This window comes from Chaetura pelagica, unplaced genomic scaffold (assembly GCF_000747805.2).
Source record: "Chaetura pelagica isolate M959 unplaced genomic scaffold, ChaPel_1.0 scaffold512, whole genome shotgun sequence".
Taxonomy (NCBI): Eukaryota; Metazoa; Chordata; class Aves; order Apodiformes; family Apodidae; genus Chaetura; species Chaetura pelagica.
The window spans coordinates 1,076,068-1,097,733 of NW_009952482.1; the positions used below are offsets into that span (position 1 = coordinate 1,076,068).

General features: G+C 37.0%; 1 protein-coding gene across 1 annotated transcript in view; it reads left to right on the plus strand.

Annotated features, from left to right (window-relative positions):
- Positions 1-24: 24 nt before the first annotated feature.
- The window catches only part of OFD1 (oral-facial-digital syndrome 1), a 33,716-nt gene continuing 12,074 nt past the window's right edge, over positions 25-21,666 (plus strand). Inside the window, exons 1-16 of the mRNA XM_010008796.1 lie at positions 25-205; positions 2,889-3,089; positions 3,920-3,988; positions 4,073-4,100; positions 4,856-4,963; positions 5,644-5,780; positions 10,043-10,216; positions 12,188-12,294; positions 13,179-13,298; positions 15,357-15,430; positions 16,070-16,161; positions 16,302-16,491; positions 17,100-17,230; positions 17,574-17,685; positions 19,109-19,720; positions 20,632-20,764. Of these exons, the coding sequence (XP_010007098.1) occupies positions 110-205; positions 2,889-3,089; positions 3,920-3,988; positions 4,073-4,100; positions 4,856-4,963; positions 5,644-5,780; positions 10,043-10,216; positions 12,188-12,294; positions 13,179-13,298; positions 15,357-15,430; positions 16,070-16,161; positions 16,302-16,491; positions 17,100-17,230; positions 17,574-17,685; positions 19,109-19,720; positions 20,632-20,764 (2,384 nt within the window). The 5' untranslated portion in view covers positions 25-109. The remainder of the gene's footprint in view (positions 206-2,888; positions 3,090-3,919; positions 3,989-4,072; positions 4,101-4,855; positions 4,964-5,643; positions 5,781-10,042; positions 10,217-12,187; positions 12,295-13,178; positions 13,299-15,356; positions 15,431-16,069; positions 16,162-16,301; positions 16,492-17,099; positions 17,231-17,573; positions 17,686-19,108; positions 19,721-20,631; positions 20,765-21,666) is intronic.

The following is a 21,666-nucleotide window of genomic DNA, read 5'->3' on the forward strand; positions in this document are numbered from 1 at the left end:
GGGAGGCTGCCCCAGCGAGACCTGCCCGACGGGGAGGCCCGGGCGTCTCGCCGGCTGGGGGCCGAGCTGGGAGTCAGTAACGTCTTGTCTGTTGTTGTTGTAGGGCAGGATGGATTCGGTGGAAAGGGAGACGCTGTCCCAGGATGAACTCCGGAAAAGGCTCTATCAGACTTTTAAAAGCCGAGGTGTGCTGGACACCCTAAAGGTGTGCTTTGTTTCCACCCGTGCTTCGGTGTGCCACTGAGCATCGGAGGCAGCGTCACGCCAAGTGAAGCTGCTTTCCCCTCTTCCCCAATGTATTGCTTTTGCCGCAGCCTGATTCGTATTCAGTGCTTTTCTTTTTGCCAGATAAAAGATTCTACCTAGACAAAAATGCATTTTATTGTGGAGTAGTCTCAGTCTTTTCCAGGAGGGTTAAAGGCCTTCATCAGTTCTTTAAAAATGTCTATGCTTGGGAAAAATAGGTAGTGAAGTGGAATACATGGGTACAGAGGATTGGAAAAGATCCCTTAGCTCACAAAGTCTGTTGATTACCTACTATAAGTAAGCATACTATGTGAATTATCCTAAATTATTCCAGTTCTGTTTTAAAACTAGTTGAGCTGTTTTCTCCCTGCTTGCTCACTCAGGAGGATGTCTTAGAATATGGTTGTGTTCAGAAGTGAAACTTTGTTCTGATTTGTAGCCTGCATTTCTTTGTGGTTGCTATGGTGTTCTTTTCTTGTGCAGAAAGTATCCTTCAGTGGAAGTAGCTCTTACTCCTCGTGATTATTTGTAGGCAGCAATTATTCCTTTTCTTCAGCATTCCTGTGTGATGTGCTCTAGGTGATCCTGCTCTGGCAGGGAGGCTGAACTGGATGATCTTTCAAGGTTCCTTCCAACTGCTAGGATTCTGTGATTTTGTTCTACAGTGCTGAACAAGTGTAGGTGAAGTATTCTCATTGGTGGTTATCCCGGTAGCCCTTACACACTTTGAAGTTTTCTCCCCCTTTTTAAAGGAAGAAGATCATGACTGTTGTGAGCTTTTCGGTCAAAGTTTAGAATGGTATTAAGTCTTCCCTGTTTTGGTGGGAAAGTGTGAAAGGCTGCATATATCTCTTTTTGAGGCATGTCCCACCGGTGGTGCTAGTCATTGATTGACACATCCGCATCTTGCTTTTTCCAAACAATAAATTCCTTGTGTTATTAGCAGAAATTTATATCAGGCTTTAAATGCTGAAATGTTGTATTTCATCCAGTTTCAGTTTTGCTAGTCTTTAAACATAATCTGATTCTATTTTTTATGATGCCTTGATCTTTCTATACTTAAATACACATTTTTATCTCACCAGCCATTGAAAAAAAATACTGTTATGTCAAATTCATTAACGTGAAAAAAAATAATAATTAAGATTGATAATTTAAGAATATAATTGATAATCTTATGGCCAGGAATCCCCTGTTCAGGACAACTTGTTTCTCCCTCAGTGATTTCCATATCAAGCCTGCAATGCTGGAACTGTTTCTTTTCTTGTTTGACTTAACTAATTGTCAGGTGGCGTGCTATTTAAGTATGTTTTCCTGCTTCATTTTCCTTGTCTATCTAGACATTCATTTTCCTGTCTAATCTAGAAGATTACACACCGTATTTAAGATTCTGTAGCTTTTCTGAGCTGAAGAATTAATACAGTTTGGTTTATTATGTATTTCTTATGGATTTTTATGGATTACATGTTCTAATGAGAGTACTCCCAGCTTTCTCCTGCTTTTATCTGATAGCTTCTGCTGGCAAGAGGCAGAGCTACAGGTACTCTGAATGGCCAACATATGGAAAACAATGTCTTTCTTCTTCTCCCATAGTAGGGGCAGAGATGGAGCCCTGTGGTTTCCACCTGCACTTAGTCACAACATGTGTAAGAGGTTGCTGGTCTCGGTTGTTCTGAGACAATGTCATCTCTACCAAAGTTGGTTGAAACTGGGCAAGTTCAGAAATTACTAAGGAAAATTTTTTTCTTCTGTTGTCTTCACGTCTCTATTGTAAGCCTAATTTCTGTTGAAAGCTGTGCTAAAGTACCAGGCTAGTCTGATGATCTAGCTTTAGGTTTGGTCAGTATTTCATCCCATTTTTGGTAATTCTTTCATCAAATTTGTCACTGTTGCATACCTGCAGTTTAGAGCTTAAACCACTATTTCTATCATGATCTTTTAATATGCTATAAACGATTTGTATAATAATATAAAGAAAATTATTATTTCTTTCTTTTCCAGGAGGAAGATATTCTAATTTTAGGTTACTTTTTGTCTTTGTTGTAACTTACAGAATGCAAATAAATAATAAACATTGCTATTTAATTATTATTAGTGCCTGTAGGCTTTTTTGATTAGTACTCTTTTGCTTCCCTGCTAAATAATGTACATTAAAGACATTGAATTTCCTGTTTATTTTCCTATCTGTGTTTGTGATGGCAGCAGCAGCTTGTGGACATGAGACTCAGAAGAGAACTAGAGAGTTTTTTCCAAGTACACCTGATATTGAGGCTATATCAAGCAGGCTTTATTTAAGCCAGAGGGAAGTGGAACAGGAAAGCAGTGATGTAAAAATGAAGCTAAGGGTACTAGACTGGAGTTTACATGGGTTCTTGACGAAAAGCAAAGCTGATTCTTAGTCCAACATTTGATACATACTGAGGGGAAGTCAAAGGTCACTGTAGCCATTGTTAGAGCATTTTGAAGAAAGGCATGGTGTCTCAAGCACTATTCTAAGTTTTGCTAAAGTTAGTCTGCCTGTTTTTGTTACATTGGTTGCAATATAACATGTACAAGTAAAGTGAGACTTCCCCTGAATTTTGAAAAATAAAAACTAATCAAATAACATGTAAACTGAGAATATAATGTCGTTTCTGTATCAGACACAGCTCCGAAAACAGCTAATCCAAGACCTAATGCACCCAATTTTGAGAGGAGAGCTTCAGCCACAGGCTGTTCCAAGTGATGAAAGTTCACTTTTGACCACAGCTTCCAACAGTTTGGTGGCAGATCATCTACAGAGATGTGGCTATGAGTATTCGCTTTCTGTTTTCTTTCCAGAAAGTGGATTAGAGAAGAAGAAGGTAAGTTCAGTAAATTGCTGCTTTTAAGGCTTCTACGAACTTTGCCTTTTGGGGGTTGTTGTATTCCAACAGAATTGAAAAAAAAACCCTTTTGTGATAGTGAAAAAACCCCACAGGTACAGCTTCTGGTTGTCTCCATAAAATATTTCATTATTCAGGGTAATTTTAATTAATATTTTAAATTGACAATAAGCTAAGGATGCTGTTCTGGAGAGGCAAGCCTCTTTACCTCACACTTGCTTCCCCACAGTCCTAGTTGGGTATGACTGTTTGTGACACTGTGTGTCAGAGCACTTGGGAATCTGATCCTGATTGAAGCTGGCCTTGTGTTTGGCCATTCAATTCCCTGAAAGTTTGTGGTCACTTTAAGCTGTTCTAACTACAAGCTGTGGCTGAAAAGGGCAGTCCTTGCCCTCTCTTTGTTTCTCCTCTGAGTATGCAGTGGGGTGAAGTTGTTCCTAACTGAAAATTTTTTGACCCAGTGAGTGGTTAGTTGTAGTTTGGGTTAGTGAGCTTGTCTGATTTATATGATAAATCAGGGAGCAAGGAAAGTAGCAAGAGCATGTGTCCAGAATGGGGAGGAAACAAAACTGTCTTATCACAGCTTCAGCTGATGATGAACTACATGCTGGCTGCTGTATGTCTTAGGTAGTGGAGGTAAGTAAATGTAGTAGTAGAATAGCAGGCCTCTGAGAATGGTTTTACAAGGCAATAAATACATCTTTCTTGAATGGAAAACATTCTACAACTGTAAAATGGTGCCTACTACATCTTTGAAATTATTTTAAATCAGTTAACCTTTTCTAACTTATCTTTTTTTTCCCCCAAAGCTGTGGGCTGTGCAAGATCTTCTTCATTTGATGAGGATCAGTCCAAAATCCCATCTTTACAAATCACTGGTAAATTTATTTTGTTTTTGAACTGAAGTTCAAATTATGGTTGTGATGAAACAGACTGGCTAAAGTATCTTTTATTTCTTACAGATTTCAGGAACTCGGAAGGAAAATAAAGGTACAAGATGCTTATACATGATACAGACAAAGATAAATAATTGTGTCATCTTTGTTTTTATTAAGATGCAAGCAGTAGAAATTAAAATGACTAGTATTTGTTGGTATGGAATAATAGAGCTTCGGTAAGATTTTGAAAGTTGCAGTACATCAGGATGATAAATATATTTCAGGATTATCCAGCACCTCTTTTTGGTGTGGATTAAGTGTTAACATTGACCTACAAAATAAATGACTTGAATATTAGAAATACAAAAAAAAATTGTAATCTGGTATTAAATGTAATGCTCTTTGGAAACTTTTCAAGATAACTTTGGCAAGCCCAGGTTTTGGTCTGTGTTTGACTATATTAGCTTGCATGATATACTTCAAAAACTAGTTAAACTGACTTTCCATTGTTTTATATAACAAATAATTCTTATGTCTGCTTGATGAAACCTAATGATACTGTATAACCTGAAGTAGCCTGATCTTCAGAAACTCCTGTTGCTTAATGACCTTGTAATTAGGAGTAATAATCTGTCCTCTCAAAAGACCTTGGAAGTCAAAGAGACAAAGAGAAATGAATGAAAGGAAGAGAGTGAGATAATAAAATAACAAAAATCTTCATAGTTTACTAGTATAGATTTTTACTTAAATACTTAGCTCTTTCCATAAATTGAATAGGTTTTCTTGTACAGTGATAGTGTTAATTTCCTTACAGGCTCAAGAATTTGGTATGCAAACAGAACTAACTAATATATTTGATCTTGATAGGTTTTCTTATGCAGATCTTAATCGGACTTACAGAGCATCATTTAAGTAAGGAAACTCAGGACACAGAAACTCAGACAACCTCAGTGCCTCCTTTCAGACAATCTCTTGGTAAGTTCTATCTCAGCAAACAAGTCTCCCCACATGTTTTCATACTGGTAAATAATGTGGATTTCTAAATTGTATGAATGGTATAAATTTGTCATTTACTCAGATGCAGCCTAAAGTAATGATGAGTACAGGTTATACCTATCACTAGTACATAGGTTTTCTAACCTTTCTTAAAATAAGGCAAAGGTCCTGTTATGATTATTTTTTTTTAATTAATCGGTCAGATGTTTTCTGAGGCATTTAACTAAGAGCAAGAACATCTGAGGTGGACTGTCAATGTTATGTGCTGAGATGTGTTCTGAAAAACTGAACTGTAAATGTCTCCTTTGCTTTTCTTTCTATGCAAGCCTTTCAGTGAGATTAACAATGCAAAAAAAAATGCAAAAAAGTTGCGTGCAAAAGAAAATTCTTGTCATGATCAAGATGATGAATGACTATGTAATGCTACAAATACTGCCTAAACAGCTAAGTGTCTCCTCCTAGGTATATGTTGTGTGGCAGAAAGCTGATAAATGGCAATTTCTGTGCTCCCTCTGCTTTTATACCACACAGGTCTTTCTATGACAGTGCTACTTAGGTAAACTAAGGAACTTCCTATAGAGGCAGGTTCCTGCAGGAACTTTGGTAGGCTAATTGTGATGACTGTTTTAAATTATGATGGATATGTTGCTCTTTTATAGCTGAGAAGCTTCAGCTGATTGAAGAACAGTTTGCAGACTCTTATCCCCAGCATCAGAAATACGAATCTTTAGAAGTAAAACTTCAGGAATATAGAAAAGAAATAGAGAAGCAGCTTCAAGCAGAAATGTGTCAAAAGGTATAACTTTGGTCATTGAATTTGAGAGACACATTTCTTAATTTTGACCTTGCATATTACAGACTTCTAATACTTAAGGTGAATTGAAAGAAAAGATAAAGTAGTGAGTTACAACAAACACAGAAGGCTAAGTTAATCCACTATCAATTGTTAATTTGATTGTATAGCACGTGTATGTTTTCCATTCCCCTTTTTTCTTTAAAGTGTACAGAATGTTAAGTTTTTTATTCTAGTGTTAATTTGTAACACAGCTATTTCTTATTTTGATTGTGTTCATATGGTAACTTTTATTTGCTCTTTGATTATATTGTTTTGTAGAAAATTCTATTCTGCTTAGTCATACTCTTAATTTTCTTTCCAAGTTAAGATTTTGAAGCTTGTATTTCAATATAATGTGTAGCAACTGAGATGTGAATTGCTGCTGTGTTGCTTGGTAGATAGTTGAATTAATTTGTCATACGTATTCCAAAGTATTACACAGAAACACTAAAGTAATAACAGACAATGTTATTAAGTATTTATATTTTTTTTCCTTCCTATAGTTGAAGGCAGCTCTTTTAGAGAATTTTTCGTTTTGGGAATGAAACCAGAAATTTTTTGTCACATACTCCATCAATAATTATTCTATCTGAAAAAAGGAGCAGAGAGAATATACTGGAGTTCATTTAATAAGTTGTGTTTTTTCCATAAATTTCTGTCAAGATCAATAGTTTATTTGGATAGAAAAATGATAATCTGATAATTAGTTAGGATTTTTAGACACAGATTTAAAGTCAGTCATAGAATCACAGAATGGTTAAGGTTGGAAGGGACCTTAAAGATCATCTAGATCCAACCCCCTTGTGTGAGCGGGGACACTTCCCACTACATCAGGTTGCTCAGAGCCCTATCCAACCTGGCCTTGAACACATTGCCAGGGATGGGGCATCAACAAACTCCATGGGTGACCTATTCTAGCACCTTACTACCATCAGGGTGAAGAATTTGTTCCTGATGTCTAACCTAATTCTACCCTCTTTCAGTTTAAAGCTGTTAACCAGTGATGGGACTGTCACTGCCCTCTCTGATGAAAAGTCCCTCCCCGGCTTTCCTGTAGACCCCTTCAAGTACTGGAAGGCCACTAAGGTCTCCGTGGAGCCTTTTCTTCTCCAGGCTGAACAGCCCAAACTCCCTCAGCCTGTCTTCACAGCAGAGGTGCTCCAGCCCTTTGATCATCTTGGTGGCCCTTCTCTGGACCCTCTCCAACAGGTCTATATCTTTCCTGTGCTGAGGGCTCCAGAGCTGTACACAGTATTCCAGGTGGGGTCTGACCAGAGCAGAGCAGAGAGGCAGAATCACCTCCCTGGCCCTGCTGGCCACACTTTTGATGCAGCCCAGGATGCAGTTGCTCTCTGGGCTCCAGCACACACTGGCAGCTCATGTTGAGCTTCTCATCAACTACCACCCCCAAGTCCTTCTCCTCAGGACAGCTCTCCAGCCATTCACCCCCAAGCCTATATTTGTGCCTGGTCCAGATACTGGACCCTGCACTTGGCCTTGTTGAACTTCATGAGCTTGGCACTGGTCCACCTCTCCAGCCTGTCAGGGTCCCTCTGGATGTCATCCCTTCCCTCTAGGGTGTCAACCACACCACAGAGCTTCAAATCATCAGCAAACTTGCTGTGGATACACTCAATCCTACTGTCCATGTCTCCAACAAAGATGTTAAATAGCACTGTTCCCAGTACTGACCCCTGAGGAACAGCACTCATCACTTGCCTCCACTTTGACACTGAACCATGGACCACAACTCTCTAGGTGCAGCCATCCAGCCAATCTCTTTTCCACAGACCACCATGACCTCAAATATGATGGACAGAGGCTTAGCAGCTGCATCCACCTGCTCCCTGAGGACCCATGGATGGACCCCATCAGGTTCTGTAGACTTGTGCACCTTCAGGTTCTTTAGATGGTCACAAACCTATTCTTCTCCCACAGTGGGAGAACAGTGGGTGTTTCATTCTCCCAGTTCCTGCTTCCACCTTCTGTGGACTTTGCAATGAGGCTGGAACACTTGCCAGAGAAGACTGATGCAAAGAAATCATCGAGAACCTCAGCCTTCTCAATATTCTGAGTAACTAGGTCTCCTGTTTCTTTCAGGGGAGAGCCTACATTTTCCTTGGTTGTCATTTTATCCCCAACTTACTTATAGAAGCTTTTCTTGCTTTTCTTTACATCCATGGCAAGATTTAGTTCAGTCATATGCATATAAACTAAGTGAATCAAATTAGTCATATTTATTCAGCTAGACAAGTAGAAGAACAGAGAGTTAAAACTGACAAGGTCTTTTACCTTCATTTTTCATTTAGGCTTTATTCCCCAACAGGCACTGTCATTTTAGTATGTAAAAAACATTAATTCTCATGTTTTTTAGGTTTGTCTCAGTTTCAGCAAAGGAATTGTAACAAAGGAGATTTGAATCTTAACCAGATAGAAGTAACTTCTAAATTCAATTAACTTTAGACAGATTTCTTAGTAATGTGACATGAATTACTGTAAGACATTTCTAATCCAATTTATGGATGTTCAAGTGATGCTGAGTGTGTCACCATTTCTTTTTTCACAGAATTTTTCACAGAATTTATGCCCACAGACCCAAATTCCTTGATGAAACATTCCTGCATCAGGTTCTGTAGACTTGTGCACCTTCAGGTTCTTTAGATGGTCACAAACCTATTCTTCTCCCACAGTGGGAGAACAGTGGGTGTTTCATTCTCCCAGTTCCTGCTTCCACCTTCTGTGGACTTTGCAATGAGGCTGGAACACTTGCCAGAGAAGACTGATGCAAAGAAATCATCGAGAACCTCAGCCTTCTCAATATTCTGAGTAACTAGGTCTCCTGTTTCTTTCAGGGGAGAGCCTACATTTTCCTTGGTTGTCATTTTATCCCCAACTTACTTATAGAAGCTTTTCTTGCTTTTCTTTACATCCATGGCAAGATTTAGTTCAGTCATATGCATATAAACTAAGTGAATCAAATTAGTCATATTTATTCAGCTAGACAAGTAGAAGAACAGAGAGTTAAAACTGACAAGGTCTTTTACCTTCATTTTTCATTTAGGCTTTATTCCCCAACAGGCACTGTCATTTTAGTATGTAAAAAACATTAATTCTCATGTTTTTTAGGTTTGTCTCAGTTTCAGCAAAGGAATTGTAACAAAGGAGATTTGAATCTTAACCAGATAGAAGTAACTTCTAAATTCAATTAACTTTAGACAGATTTCTTAGTAATGTGACATGAATTACTGTAAGACATTTCTAATCCAATTTATGGATGTTCAAGTGATGCTGAGTGTGTCACCATTTCTTTTTTCACAGAATTTTTCACAGAATTTATGCCCACAGACCCAAATTCCTTGATGAAACGTTCCTGCTGTGTTTTTTCCCCCCCTCTTAAACCTCCTTGCTCTCTCCAGTCTCACAGTTTTTCTATCATTCTGTTTTTATTCTTTTTTCATTTTTTCCTCACTTGTATGCTTGCTTTCCATTTCCTCCCAATTTTTTATTCCAATTCTTTATAACCCTGTTTGCTCTTGCAGATACTGCACTTCACACATTGTCTGGAGAGATGTTCCCCTATGGTTCTTCTGTATACTTGCAAGATGTGCACTTTCCTATTTGTATGAATTTACATATTGTTTTTGTTGTGTGTTGTTTTTTTTCAGTTGTGCTAAGAAGTCTGTGATTCAGGACTTCTGTTTCTGTAACCCTCTTTAAGTGGAGTTGCATGTTCTGCGTTTTTTAAATATCCTTTACTTTTTTTGTGTCTGGATAAATTTCTCTTGTTCCTGAGCAATTCAGGACATGTCTGCTTCTGCCATTTCTTCCATCACCTAACCGGACAAAAGGAGTTATTTGGGAAAGAGACAAGAATAGAGACTGTCTCAGAGGAGGAATTAAAGAGTGTGGCCATTCCTTAATTACAAGCAGACTGTCACTCCTGCAGTGTGTTTGTCTTCATAGGTTTCTGTTTTGCTCGAGCCTAAAGCTACTAGTTTTGTATAAGATTTGCTTTGGTTGTCAAATAGATGTATGGAAACTATGTGAGACATGCAAATGCTATGAGCTGCTGAGATGCTTTTATCCCAGTAATTTAATTTCCTCAAGCTATCAGATATTTCCTAACAGTTTCTAAGTGAAATTTAGAATTGTCTGACAAGGGATTGTCTTTATTGATTTGAAGATAGCCCTACTTAACCCTCTCTTTTTCCTTTATGTAAAAGCTGGAACATTTTAAAGAAGTTGAAATAGCAAAGATTAAAATGGAGGAGAAAGCGCAGACCCAGAAAGAAATCTCTGAGCTGCGTCATGAGTTAGAGAGGACACATCAAGCAAAGTCTGAAGCCTTGATTTCTCGTGAAAGGAATGCTATTGAGAGGCTTCAAAAACAACAAGAGGTAAAGTTCCAAATATTTTTTTCTTAATCTAGTAAAAAATGATTCTGTGAGTTGATGAAACTTTTCTCACTGGGAGACTGAGCTTCAGATTTTACTTGGCTTATTAATGTAAACTTTGAATTTAATTTTGTTCTCATGAATGGGGGAACACATTTAAGCAAGAACAAGAATGACTATGAGTAAATATTTAAGTAGAGCTGTCTGGAAGAGGAACTGTTCTGTAAGCTAGGATTAAAGAACCTAAATGTAGTAAATACTTTTTAATCTTTTTTTAATAACTTTGCTGAATTCAGATCACTGAGAGTTTTTCAACAGAAAGTGGATATGACTTTTCTCTTTTTGGAGTGAAGCTTTTAGGTGTCGTAAGAATTATTTCAATTGCTAAGAAGGTCTCTAAACGAAATAGAATGTATAGTCTGGATGGTATAGATACACCATTTCTGTATGTTTTTATATGTTGAATAATATTAATAGCCACTGTCTTTATGATAAGCTAACATCTTAATTTCTTTGAATACTTTTTTTGTTTAATTACTTCTTTAGGCTGTTAACTCTTGGTATTTTGCCATACTAGTAACAGCTACTGCAGCACACAGTAATTTCCATATAGTTCAAGATTGCTTCTCTCAGTCTCTATTACCTTTCAGTTTTTGGAAGAATAATTTGCTTGCTGTTCTGTTGGCTCTTTGCCTACCCACCCCCTCTGCTGTCTGCAGTAGATCATTCTATCCAGATAATTTAGTCATCCACAAATGCTGTCCACCTTTCTGCTCTGGTGTGGTGGTTGCTGGTTTGTTGGTTTGTTTTTTTTTGTTTGGTGTGGTGGTGGAGTTTTCTGTTTTGTTGTTTTTTTTCATTCCCCTAGACACCACATAAGGTTGGTTAACAAAGCAGTCTTACAGGTCTCCTACTATTAACCTTCCAATCTGAAAGTTAAACATTTTATAACTACTTTATGAAATTATTTAATTGTTACATCCTTAGAAGCTTACAAGAAAACTGTCTATTTTATGCTACTAGTTTTATTTTGTGGGCATGAAATTTATTCAGTAATTAAAGAAAACAAAAGGCTGACGAGATGAGCATATCAGTCACACATTGTGTATTTGGTTGCTCATGTCAGCTTCTGCACCCACTGAAAAGTATATGCTTCATTTACCAGCAGCTCTACTGAATTGAAATGTACTTATATTAAAGTTAGAAGGTCATTTAACCCTTACTAAGATAATTTTATGCCCAGGAAATATGGCTGGACAAACTACTCTTATTTTTTGCACCAGGAACAACAGCTAAGTCTTTCAGCACTATCAACTGCATGTGGCTTGTAAACTTGATATGCACTCATAGGGCAATATTAATAACTTTTTTCCTCTTAGGCACTTACTATTTCTTTGGAGACAAGTAATGGCTTGTGTGCTTAAGAACAAGAAAAGCCCTTTTATATTAGTAAGAAGATATATGACTTTTGTTTTGAGCATGTTCATCAGTTAGAGGGTTCCTTTTACAGTTTCTTTGATTTCTAGAAGTTAAATTGCAAAAACTGAAGGACTGATGGCTGGCTCAGTTTCAGTTTAAAATCATGTTTTTTCAGGAGCTTGTGGCATTTGGTTTTTCAATTTTGTTTTTATTAAGAACCTGTGAAACTATTATCTGTTTGAATATGTTTATTCTGTAACTTTTAGAAAACAGTTTTTCCTTTTATGAAAGTTTTAATCAATGCCATTTCTTGAAAGAAGAGTGTTTACAGGTAGCCAGTAGTGACACCATCTAAAACATTTTTACTCAGAGTAAAAGGAAAAAGGAAATAAATAAATCTATCTCTGGCTATTACTTTAAATGGTTACTATGTAAATAATAGTTATTGGAGTAACACCAACTACTGAAACAGATCCTTGAAACTTTGAGTGTGTTAAATAGTAGATACTGTATAAAGTGTGAAATAAAACTAGAGGTAAATGTTTTGTGATTCAGATAGAAGCAAAGGAAGTATACGCTCAGAGACAAAGTCTACTGAAAGATATTGAAGTCATAAGGACCAGAGAGGTGGAACTGAAGCAAAGAATTGAGGCATTTGAAGTGTAAGTTGCTGAAAGACATGTACAATGCTAAATGATGTCCTTTTTCTGGAAAGCATGTTTCAAGTTGTTACTGCTTCTATGATGTTGAAATAGATTATATATCACATAAGGCATATTTTGCATTTCAAGCAATATTGTATGCTGTCATTGTTAGCAGGCTCTTTTTGTATTGCTTCTCGTCCAACCAAAACTGTGCAGCATCACTTTGGAGGCAAGCAACCAGATATTTGCTCTGAAATGCTTAAAAAAACCAAACTTAAAGCCCCAACAACAAAACAACACTGTATGTAATCCTAACACTCCTAAAACATGTACATGCTGTTTTACTTCTTTAGTCTTGGTTTATTAGTTTTGGTTTTGTTTTGTTTGTTTGTTAACTAGTCCTTAGCAATATATTTTCTTTATTTAAATAATAAAAAAAACCCAACTAGATCACGTTTGGCCAGATTCTTAATACTGCTTAATGTCATTACTTTGACACCTGCTTTTTATAGTAGAATGAGGATCCAACTAACAAAAATGTGTTGGGTTTTGTTTTTTTTAACTAGCCAGCAGAGGGTGCTGATAGAATAGCATGTTTAGCACTGTCTCCTCTGGAGCCTTTCTGGTGTGGGAAACTGAGCTAAGGTTAAACGGGATGGTTGATTGATACTGGATTTTGTATAGGGCAATTTAGTTTGTGTCACATCTCTTTGTTCTTAATGAATGACAATGACAGATCTTGATAATAATTTTAAATTGCTACCATATTCCAAACAAGCATATTCCCCTTTGGTGTCTCTAAATGTTATTTTTTAAAAAAATCAACACAAAACCAACCAGAAACTAATGTTTTGACTTTATAACTGGTCATGTGTATTTATGGATATTTGTGGATATTTCAGCACTCAGAAACTTCAGGAAGAGAAAAATAAAGCTATTGATGATGCACTTCGACGTCGGGAAGTTGCTGTGAAGAACATAGAGGAGATACATGACCAAAAGCTTAAGACAGAACTCTTAAAGTAAATTTTTTTCTTTTGCCTCTGATAGGACACATGCTATTTCCTGTGACAACAGAATCATAAATTCTATAGGTTTTCTTTTGAAAAGTGTAGCAAAACAAGGAATTTGAAAACAGTTTTGTTTTAATCAGTTTGAATTCTTTACATTATTGCTTAACTCTGTGCTAGGGAGACAAAATGTTCTGTCAGGTTCAGAAAAAGCTTGCTATAGAAAGTAATTCTCTTTTGCTTGTAGGTTATATTATTGCAGTTTTGTTTGTGTGTTATCTGGGAAAGAAATACGATATTACGTGTTTAGACAAGAGGATATGAAGCAGTATTAGTATTAGTGACTTCCTTTGACCACAATTAAAAGAATGAAGGGAAAGTTAGCAATTCAACACAGGCATATTATTGTTGATGTGTATGTGATGGCATGAACCAGTCTTGCAGTTAGGCAGCTGAGCCAAATGCCCAATGTATCAATACTTTTTATTGCAAACCAGTGAGCAATGAGTGCCTTTGTTTATATTACAGAGGAAAGATGTGAAGAGTAAGTTGGTAAGAATGATGCCTCAGCTGAAATTGAGTAGATTTGAAGTTTGTGTCAGAGAAAGTGAAATGCAACTAATTTACCCTCCTTGGTATCTTATTTTACCTAGTCCCTAACAGGTAGTTATGAATAATGCTTGTAAAATGCTTTTAGTTCATAAGGAGAAGCAAATTATTTTAAGGGTGAACTCTGTTTAGCTTATTTTACTAACATACACAATATTTTAGACATATGGCAGATGTCTAAAATCTATGTCCTTTTGTCCCAAATCCTTGATGAAAAGTGTCAAAGAACTATTTATTGTGTAGAAATAATGATGCTTGCAAGAAAATGAATCCTTTTTTATTTCTATGGTAAACATTAAATACCATAATTGGGAGAAGGGTCTGAGTGGTCTGAACCATTTGCAAAAATGCAGGAGGATGGGTATGGCAATATCTGAAAACACTGATTATCTATGTCCCAGTCATGGACAATGCTGAGCTTTCTTATCTTCTGTAATTTTCAGTAAAATTGAATGGCGAAGTTGGATGACGGCTGGGCTATGAGTAGTGGTGTACCTGGGCAGTCCTCAGTGTCTATCTAGCTGGTGGCTGATGATGAGCAGAAAAGCCCTGGGGCTGGTACTGAGACCCATACTGTCCAACACCTTAATTTGTGATGTGGGTGTTGACACAGGGCATCCTCAACAACTCTGAATGTGAGGCTTAAATTGGGAATGAGCTTCCACAACAAATGGCAGAGTTTCAGTTTAGACAGACTTTGATAAGTATGGGGATTGTGTTGGCATGAATCTTAGGAATTTTAACAAGGAGAGTTGCAAAGTTCTGTGCTTGGGGGAAAGATATCATTATGAAGTAGCATAAATAGGGAAGAGGAATTGACATTTCTGAAGAGGATGTGGGAGTTACAGTGAATGCCAGGTTTACTAGGAGCCAGCAGCACCCTCAGGGAAATAAGGTAAACAGTATGATGGGCAGTGTTAGTAGCTACTGAGGGAAGTTATTGTCCTCTTCAGGTATTGGTGAAGGCTGTGCTAGGAATACCATGCCCAGGTTTGGGCTCCCCAATTCAAGAAAGTAATGAAGAAACGGGAGAGGGCCTTATAAAGGTCTCTCAAGACAATTGTGGGACTATCAGACCCTGATAGAACCTCTGAGTTCATATAGCAAGGTCCATAAATTGTGGCTTGGGAGAAAAACAATAAATTACTGGGATGCTAGAGCAGTATTGGCACAGGTCATCCAGGGAGGTGGTTGAATACGCACCCTTTGAGTTTGAGAATTGGCTAAGAGCCACAGCTGACCTGATCTAGAGTTGTTGGTAATCTTGCTTTTTGGGGAGGTGGTCAAATGAAGCTATTGGCAAGGCCCTTTCCATTCATTTCAGTGGTTCTGTAATAACTAATTTTGCCAATAAATAATTGGTTGATTATAGATTAGTTGGGAAAGACTGGAATTTACACAAATGCATGTGCATGTGTGCACACACATACTTTGGGAATACATAATTTGTTTTACTTATAGATACCAGCTTGAATTGAAAGAAGAATACATAGCCAGAACCAACAAAGTTACTGAAGATGAGAAAAAAAATAAAGGTAACCATCTCTCTGAGATTAAAAACGTAGCTGTTTAGATCTTTTACTAACAGGTATGCTATTGTTTCTAATCAGCGTTCAGCAACAGTGGTAAAAGTGACAGAAAAGCCATCAAAATAGATTTTGAAAATATGTTGCAGGATGGTGTGACAGAGTAGCAACTCCTTGCAGTTCAGATGGCAACTGTAAGCTGCTGCTTGGTACAGAGGCTGCAAAGCATTTCCCTTTTTCAGTTTCCCAGCTCCCTCTGAAGTCCTACTGGTGCATTCATTCTCTAATTGAACTCTGAAATGCTTGCCAGTTCCTACCTTTATTGTGCACAAGATGTTTAATTGGAGCTTGAGGAAGAGAGCTGGGACACACAACGTATTTAGACTTCTATGTTAGGGACATGTGAAAGAAATGATATATATCATGTGCATATAAATTTGATTTACTTAATTCTAAAGGATATATACACGTATGTATGCATGTGTGTATATATACAGAGTGAAGGATTCTGTATGACATTCAGTCTTTTTTATGTCATGAATAAAATTGAATGTTGGGGTTAGCAGCTTAAACTGGTTTTTGCTGATACGGTTTTTTACTGTAATACTCTAAATAATTCTAATTCAGCTTTTGTAATCCTTCCTGCAGAGAAAGCTATTCTTTTGCATGAAGAAGCCATTGCAGTTAATTCAAAAAAGGAGGAGCTCAAGCAAGCTCTGTCACGCACGAAAGAGCTTGAGGTAATTGTAAACATTAATTTGAAGAAGCTGTATTCTAATTAGTGCATTTGAGGTACATTTAAGAAAAAAAGGGTGAAATAAAAAATCATTGTTAAGTAGTTTGACCATTCTCAAATTTCTACAATGTTCTTTATCTGCAGCTGGATTTGGAGTCAATGAAGGCCCAAGTTCTATTGGTAAATAAACAGAATCAGCTGTTGACAGAAAAACTGCAAGAGGTATCAGACTATCCTTTGCTAAAGGAGGAGAAATTAGAGCTTCAAGTGCAGAATAAACTACTTAGGCAACAGCTGGAGGAGACTCGCAGTGAGAACCAACATCTTAGAGACAGTCAGTGTGAATGATTTAGTCATTTTCTTGTTTCCTACAAGTATTGTTTTAGAAATACATTTTCATTAAAATATGTTCTTTATGTTATATTTACTAGTAGCTTGTGTTAAACCCCAACTAATGTTTGTGTAAAATGAAACAGTCCTTGACATAGTAAGTTTATTTTCTTTAACATATCTGTATAGTAGAAATCCTGAATTAAGTGATAGCTATAATAATAGGAAGAATATTTCTAACCATAGCATTAATATGGTTAATAATGGTAAAATAACATTGTATAATTATTTTTAACCGCTTGCCTGACTGTAGTTATACAATTCCAAGTATTTTTAATGTGCATTTGAGATTGGGAGGGAGTAGTGATGTACCTCAGTTATGTAATATAGGAAAATGTACTTTTCTTCCGGAAGAGGACTGTGTCTAGTTCTTAAGTGACTAGTCAACAAAAACGTCAGTCCTTTGTAACAGGAAAAAAATCCCGAAGTTCTTTCAAAGCCTTGTTAGGTTCCTAAAAACAAATCAGCTTTACATTTTTAAGGGCTGTCATGTAGAAAAGTGCACATTCATTATTCTACAGCTGCATGGTTAGTATTTATCTTTCTGGGTAGAGCTGTCTCAGCCGTCAGCAGAGCACCTGGCCTGCCAAGTGGAGCTGAGGAGAGTGGAACATTCTAGGAGGCTGGCGCTGGATGAATTTGAAAGTCATAGGCAGATTTTGGAAAAGCAGCTACAAAGTGAGGTAAATCATTCTTCTTAAACAATTTAAATCCTTTCTTCTTGCTGTCATCTTGTTCAGGGTTTTCTGTGTAGTTACAGGAGTTGTTTGCATTCTGCTTGTTTTTATGTAAACAACTCTAAAGAAAACAAAACAACACCAAAAAGGAACGAAAAACCCCCAAGCTAACTTAACCAAAGTGAATTTTTTCAAGTCAATAAGTTGTCAGCTCTGACTTTTAGTAGGATACTATGTGTATATGGTTTGACTGGACATGAAAAACATGGAGAAACAAGTATTCAGCCAGTTGAGAATTCATTTTTGTTTGAATTATGCTGGGTTCTGTTTTTCTCATGATCTCCTATAGGTTGAGCGTTGTGCCCAGTTGAAAACCCAATTGTTGGACTCTGAAGCTACTGTCAGGAAGTTAAATGTGCAGGTTGAAGAACTAAAATTGCAAGTGCAACAAACACAGGCAGGTTTGTATCGTGCACCAGAGCAGCCCTTTATGAAGTTCATTTACCTAACCAGTGTAAGAATTTGCAGAAGCTTAGAAAAGCTGCAGTTGTGTATAATTAATATACCATGAGTGAGTAGATTTCAAGTTTAAAATAAAAATCCGTTTAAAAGTCCATTTTAAAGAGCAGACTAATTACAACTTTCTTTCAGAAAACAAACCTAGGAGGAATGGAAAACATTCCTCCCTGAATACTTGCATGATTTTATTGTCTGCTTTTCCTCAGTATGAAGACAATGTTTGGTGACAACCTGATCACCATTTTCCAGGAGGCGAGTTGTGTTTCAATGCATTTTGATTCTTTAAGGTTCATAATCAGAATAATCAATTTGAAGTTTTATTGCATACCTCACCAATTTAAATCTAACTTTTAAACAGTTGTCAACTTAGGCACCTTGTAGGAATATTAGAAAGAGAGAGGCACTTTTGTAAAGCAATTCAGCTTACTGAAGAAATGTAGTTCTAAAGATGCCTCTCTGTCAAATTGCTAATATCGGGTATGATAAATAAAAGTTTTGGGATTAAGTTCCACAGTGATTGTTCTTTACATGCAGCATGTGTTGCACCATAATTCAGTGTATGATGCAATCCTTTATATGATTTGCTATACCAATATGAACATTTTTATCTCTGGTGCAAGTATTGTTACCATTTGGAATTGGAAGTCTGTTAGTGTCAAAATAACAAATATATATTTTAAAAGACTGGAAGTACTGCATGGACTTCTGTATTGTGTCAGAGTTAAGGATGTCATTGAAGAACCATTTATGTAGAATAAAAACAGTGTTGTAATTTTTTCTGAGAAAGTTCAGTAGACCCTATAGGTTGGTCTTTTGGGCATGCTGAAGCATGTAAGCACAAGTCAGGAAGCATGCAGCCCTGAAACATTCCATTTAACTGACAATGTTTTGCAAAGTACCTTTTTTAAGAACACCATTTTTATGTCCTATGCTTTTTTTGTCCAAATGTCTTTTTTATCTAAATAGAAGGGAATTGTGGCCTGCCCTGTCTCCTTCCCCCTTTAGCAGAATAATTGGATATAATATCCAAAGTGGTGATGCTTTCATTTTTATTTATTTATTTAAACATAATTCAAGAAATAACTTTGTAGCATGCATACTTCAGGTGGCTTTACATGTAGCTTTACATATACAGAGGCTGCTAAAAATATTAAAAAATAGTATCAGTCATCATTTGTAGCTATGCAGCTACATTAAAAATACATTTAAATCAGCCCTTTAAATTCTCAAAAATTAAGCCACTTCCACGTTAAAATCTTTTTTATCAAATTGGAATTGAAATACTGTTCTTTAGTGTTTCTGTTTCGTTATGGGTCTCCCTCTCTCACTCTTTACTGTCCCTCACGTTCTCTTGCCATCATTTAGCTCTGGAAAATGAAGTGTATCGGAATCCAAAGCCTTCGCTTGTCGACCGCTCTGTTCTTGACTTAGCTGGTGACAGAATTGTACCTCATGATATTTATGTGGATAGCATGTTCCTGAAGAATCCAGTTATGACTGATGTGATGAAGGCAAATGGTGTGCCAAGAGCTGGCTATCAGCAGCAGCTGCAGCCAGGCAATGCTGCTCTGGATTCTGACCTGGAGTCTATATCCCAAACCTGGGCTAGGATAAAAGAACTGAAGAAAGAGGCAGAGTATTTCGAAGAAGCCTACAGGAATTACCAAAACAGAGTCTTGCAGGGTGTGACTGCAAGCAGAACTCTGAAAAAGACACAGTCCCCTTTACTTATACAGTCTGCTGTTAGTATACCCCCCTTGTCTAACCAGTGTGAACTTGTAGAGGATAGTCCCAGCTCCCAGCATTCCCCCCTGAGCAGTCCAAGTGGTGAAAAATACATCAGAAGAACTGATCAAGTGGATGACTTTAAAAATCCCTTAACACCACCACACAGAGGAGCATCTTCTTCAAGACACCTTTCTTCTACTCCCATTTCCAAACTGGGAAGAAGTCTCAGTAACAAGAAAATTTCAGATGGTAAGTGACGGCTTCTAATGCCATGTGTTTTAGGGTTCCTCTTGGGCTGTGCGAAGAGAGAAGTTCAGCAGTGGCAGTCTTTCCATTCATTTGTTATTTGCGAAAAGATGGGAGAAGTCACAGGAAAAATGCAGAGTTTTGTTCAAAAGTTGCTGTAAAGTATAACTTTTTGTAATTTCCTAGTTTTAACCCCCTCCTCTGAATTCCTATCTTTTCATTTACCTGTTGTATCTAGCCTGTTCAGCACCAGACTGCTTTGTCTGACTTCTGTTCAATTGCATTTTCCAATCTGAAAGGTCCAGGTTTGCTTTTGTTTGCTCTTTTTGCTGTGACGTCTTTATCAAATATTCCTGAGCAATTGTGAGGGGGAGGGCATTAGTGTTTGGGAAATGGTTGGAAAATTGTAATTTGCTATTAATTTCACAGTGTCTAATAATTATTTAGTAGGTTTTTTAAAGGGGCAGTACTCAGAAAAGCCTGCAAAATAGAAAACAATTGAAATTTTTAAAAAATTTGATTGTTTCAAATCTACAGTATGGCTGTTTCTTGAGTTGTGCATGGCTATGTCATAGGCTTCATGAGGAGTAAGTTGATCAACTAAGTAAGTTAATTCTGACTTGCATGCCTGTGTATAGTATTTATGAAAAAATCTTCTTTTTTAAACATGTGTGGAGTAAGTTTATGATGGTGAAGGCTTGTAGAGAAGAATTGCCATACAGGAGGAGTAAAACAAAACCCTAAAAAACAGTACAAGAAAGTTCATATTAATTCTGGTGGATTCTGATGTTTGTTCCCCTACAGTGGTGGTGCCTGCGCAGTCCAGTTATGCATTTTTTGTAAAAACAGCCATGTCTGAGAAGTGGTAGGAAAAATAACTGGCTAATATAAATTTATGGGATTTCTATCTGCAGACATCAGTGGCATGTACCTTGCCTCTTCACAGCAGAGTGTTGACCAGGTACTTTCTCCTATTTCAAAGCCACACCTACTTTCATCATCTGACTCTGTTTCTTCCTTACCATCCAGTCGTGGCCAGAAAATCAGGTAACATTGTTTACAAAGCAATATTTGCATATAAATCTGCTTTTTAAAGAAACATTTATCTACCTGTTTATGACGACAGCTGCTTTTACAGTTCAAGTAGGCCATTCATTTTGTAATTTTAACTTACATGCCTGTGTATAGTATTTATGAAAAAATCTTCTTTTTTAAACATGTGAGGAGTGCACATATCCAAGCATCTGTGTAAGATGTATCTGACTTCTGGTGTCTCATAACTTTGGACCATATTGATAATTTAAAAATGTAGACTGTCTATGTTTTGGGTAAGAATAATGCCTGTACTCTTGCAAATGGGAATGTGAAGGTACCACAGTGGCCAATTAACTGTCTATCACTTGTCATGTCTTATTTACAACAATCCGATTAGAGATCCTCACCCCTGTATGAATTACCTGAATGCAAATGTATTTTTAGCAGTTTGCTGTCATGGGCTCTTTTGGGATTTGACAGGTTTGATTCTTCTAGTAGAGGAATCTCTGTGCCATCCATATAATGTGATTCTGACAAGGCTAACAGGAACTCCTGCTGACATTGTAGACTAATTTGAGAAGAAATTTCATCTCAGAAGACCATGTTTGGTCTTTAGAGGGGGAAATGTTAATGCTTCAATGACTTGAAAAAATTTCTCAAGAAAAAGATAAAAGTAGGAGCTCATCACGAATTCCTGTCCAAAGTAGTTATAATCTCTTGTCTTTCTCATATCACACCAGATCTTTTGCATATTCTCAGTGTTCAAAATCTGTTCAGATTATATTTGATACACAAAAACCCCATTGATGGTAAAAGGCCACTAATTCCTCGAGCAAAAGCCGTGTTTTTAATGTCTCCATTTTTCACATCTGTGACCTGACTAATGAGCTTCTGCTGATTCAATCTCAGTAGTT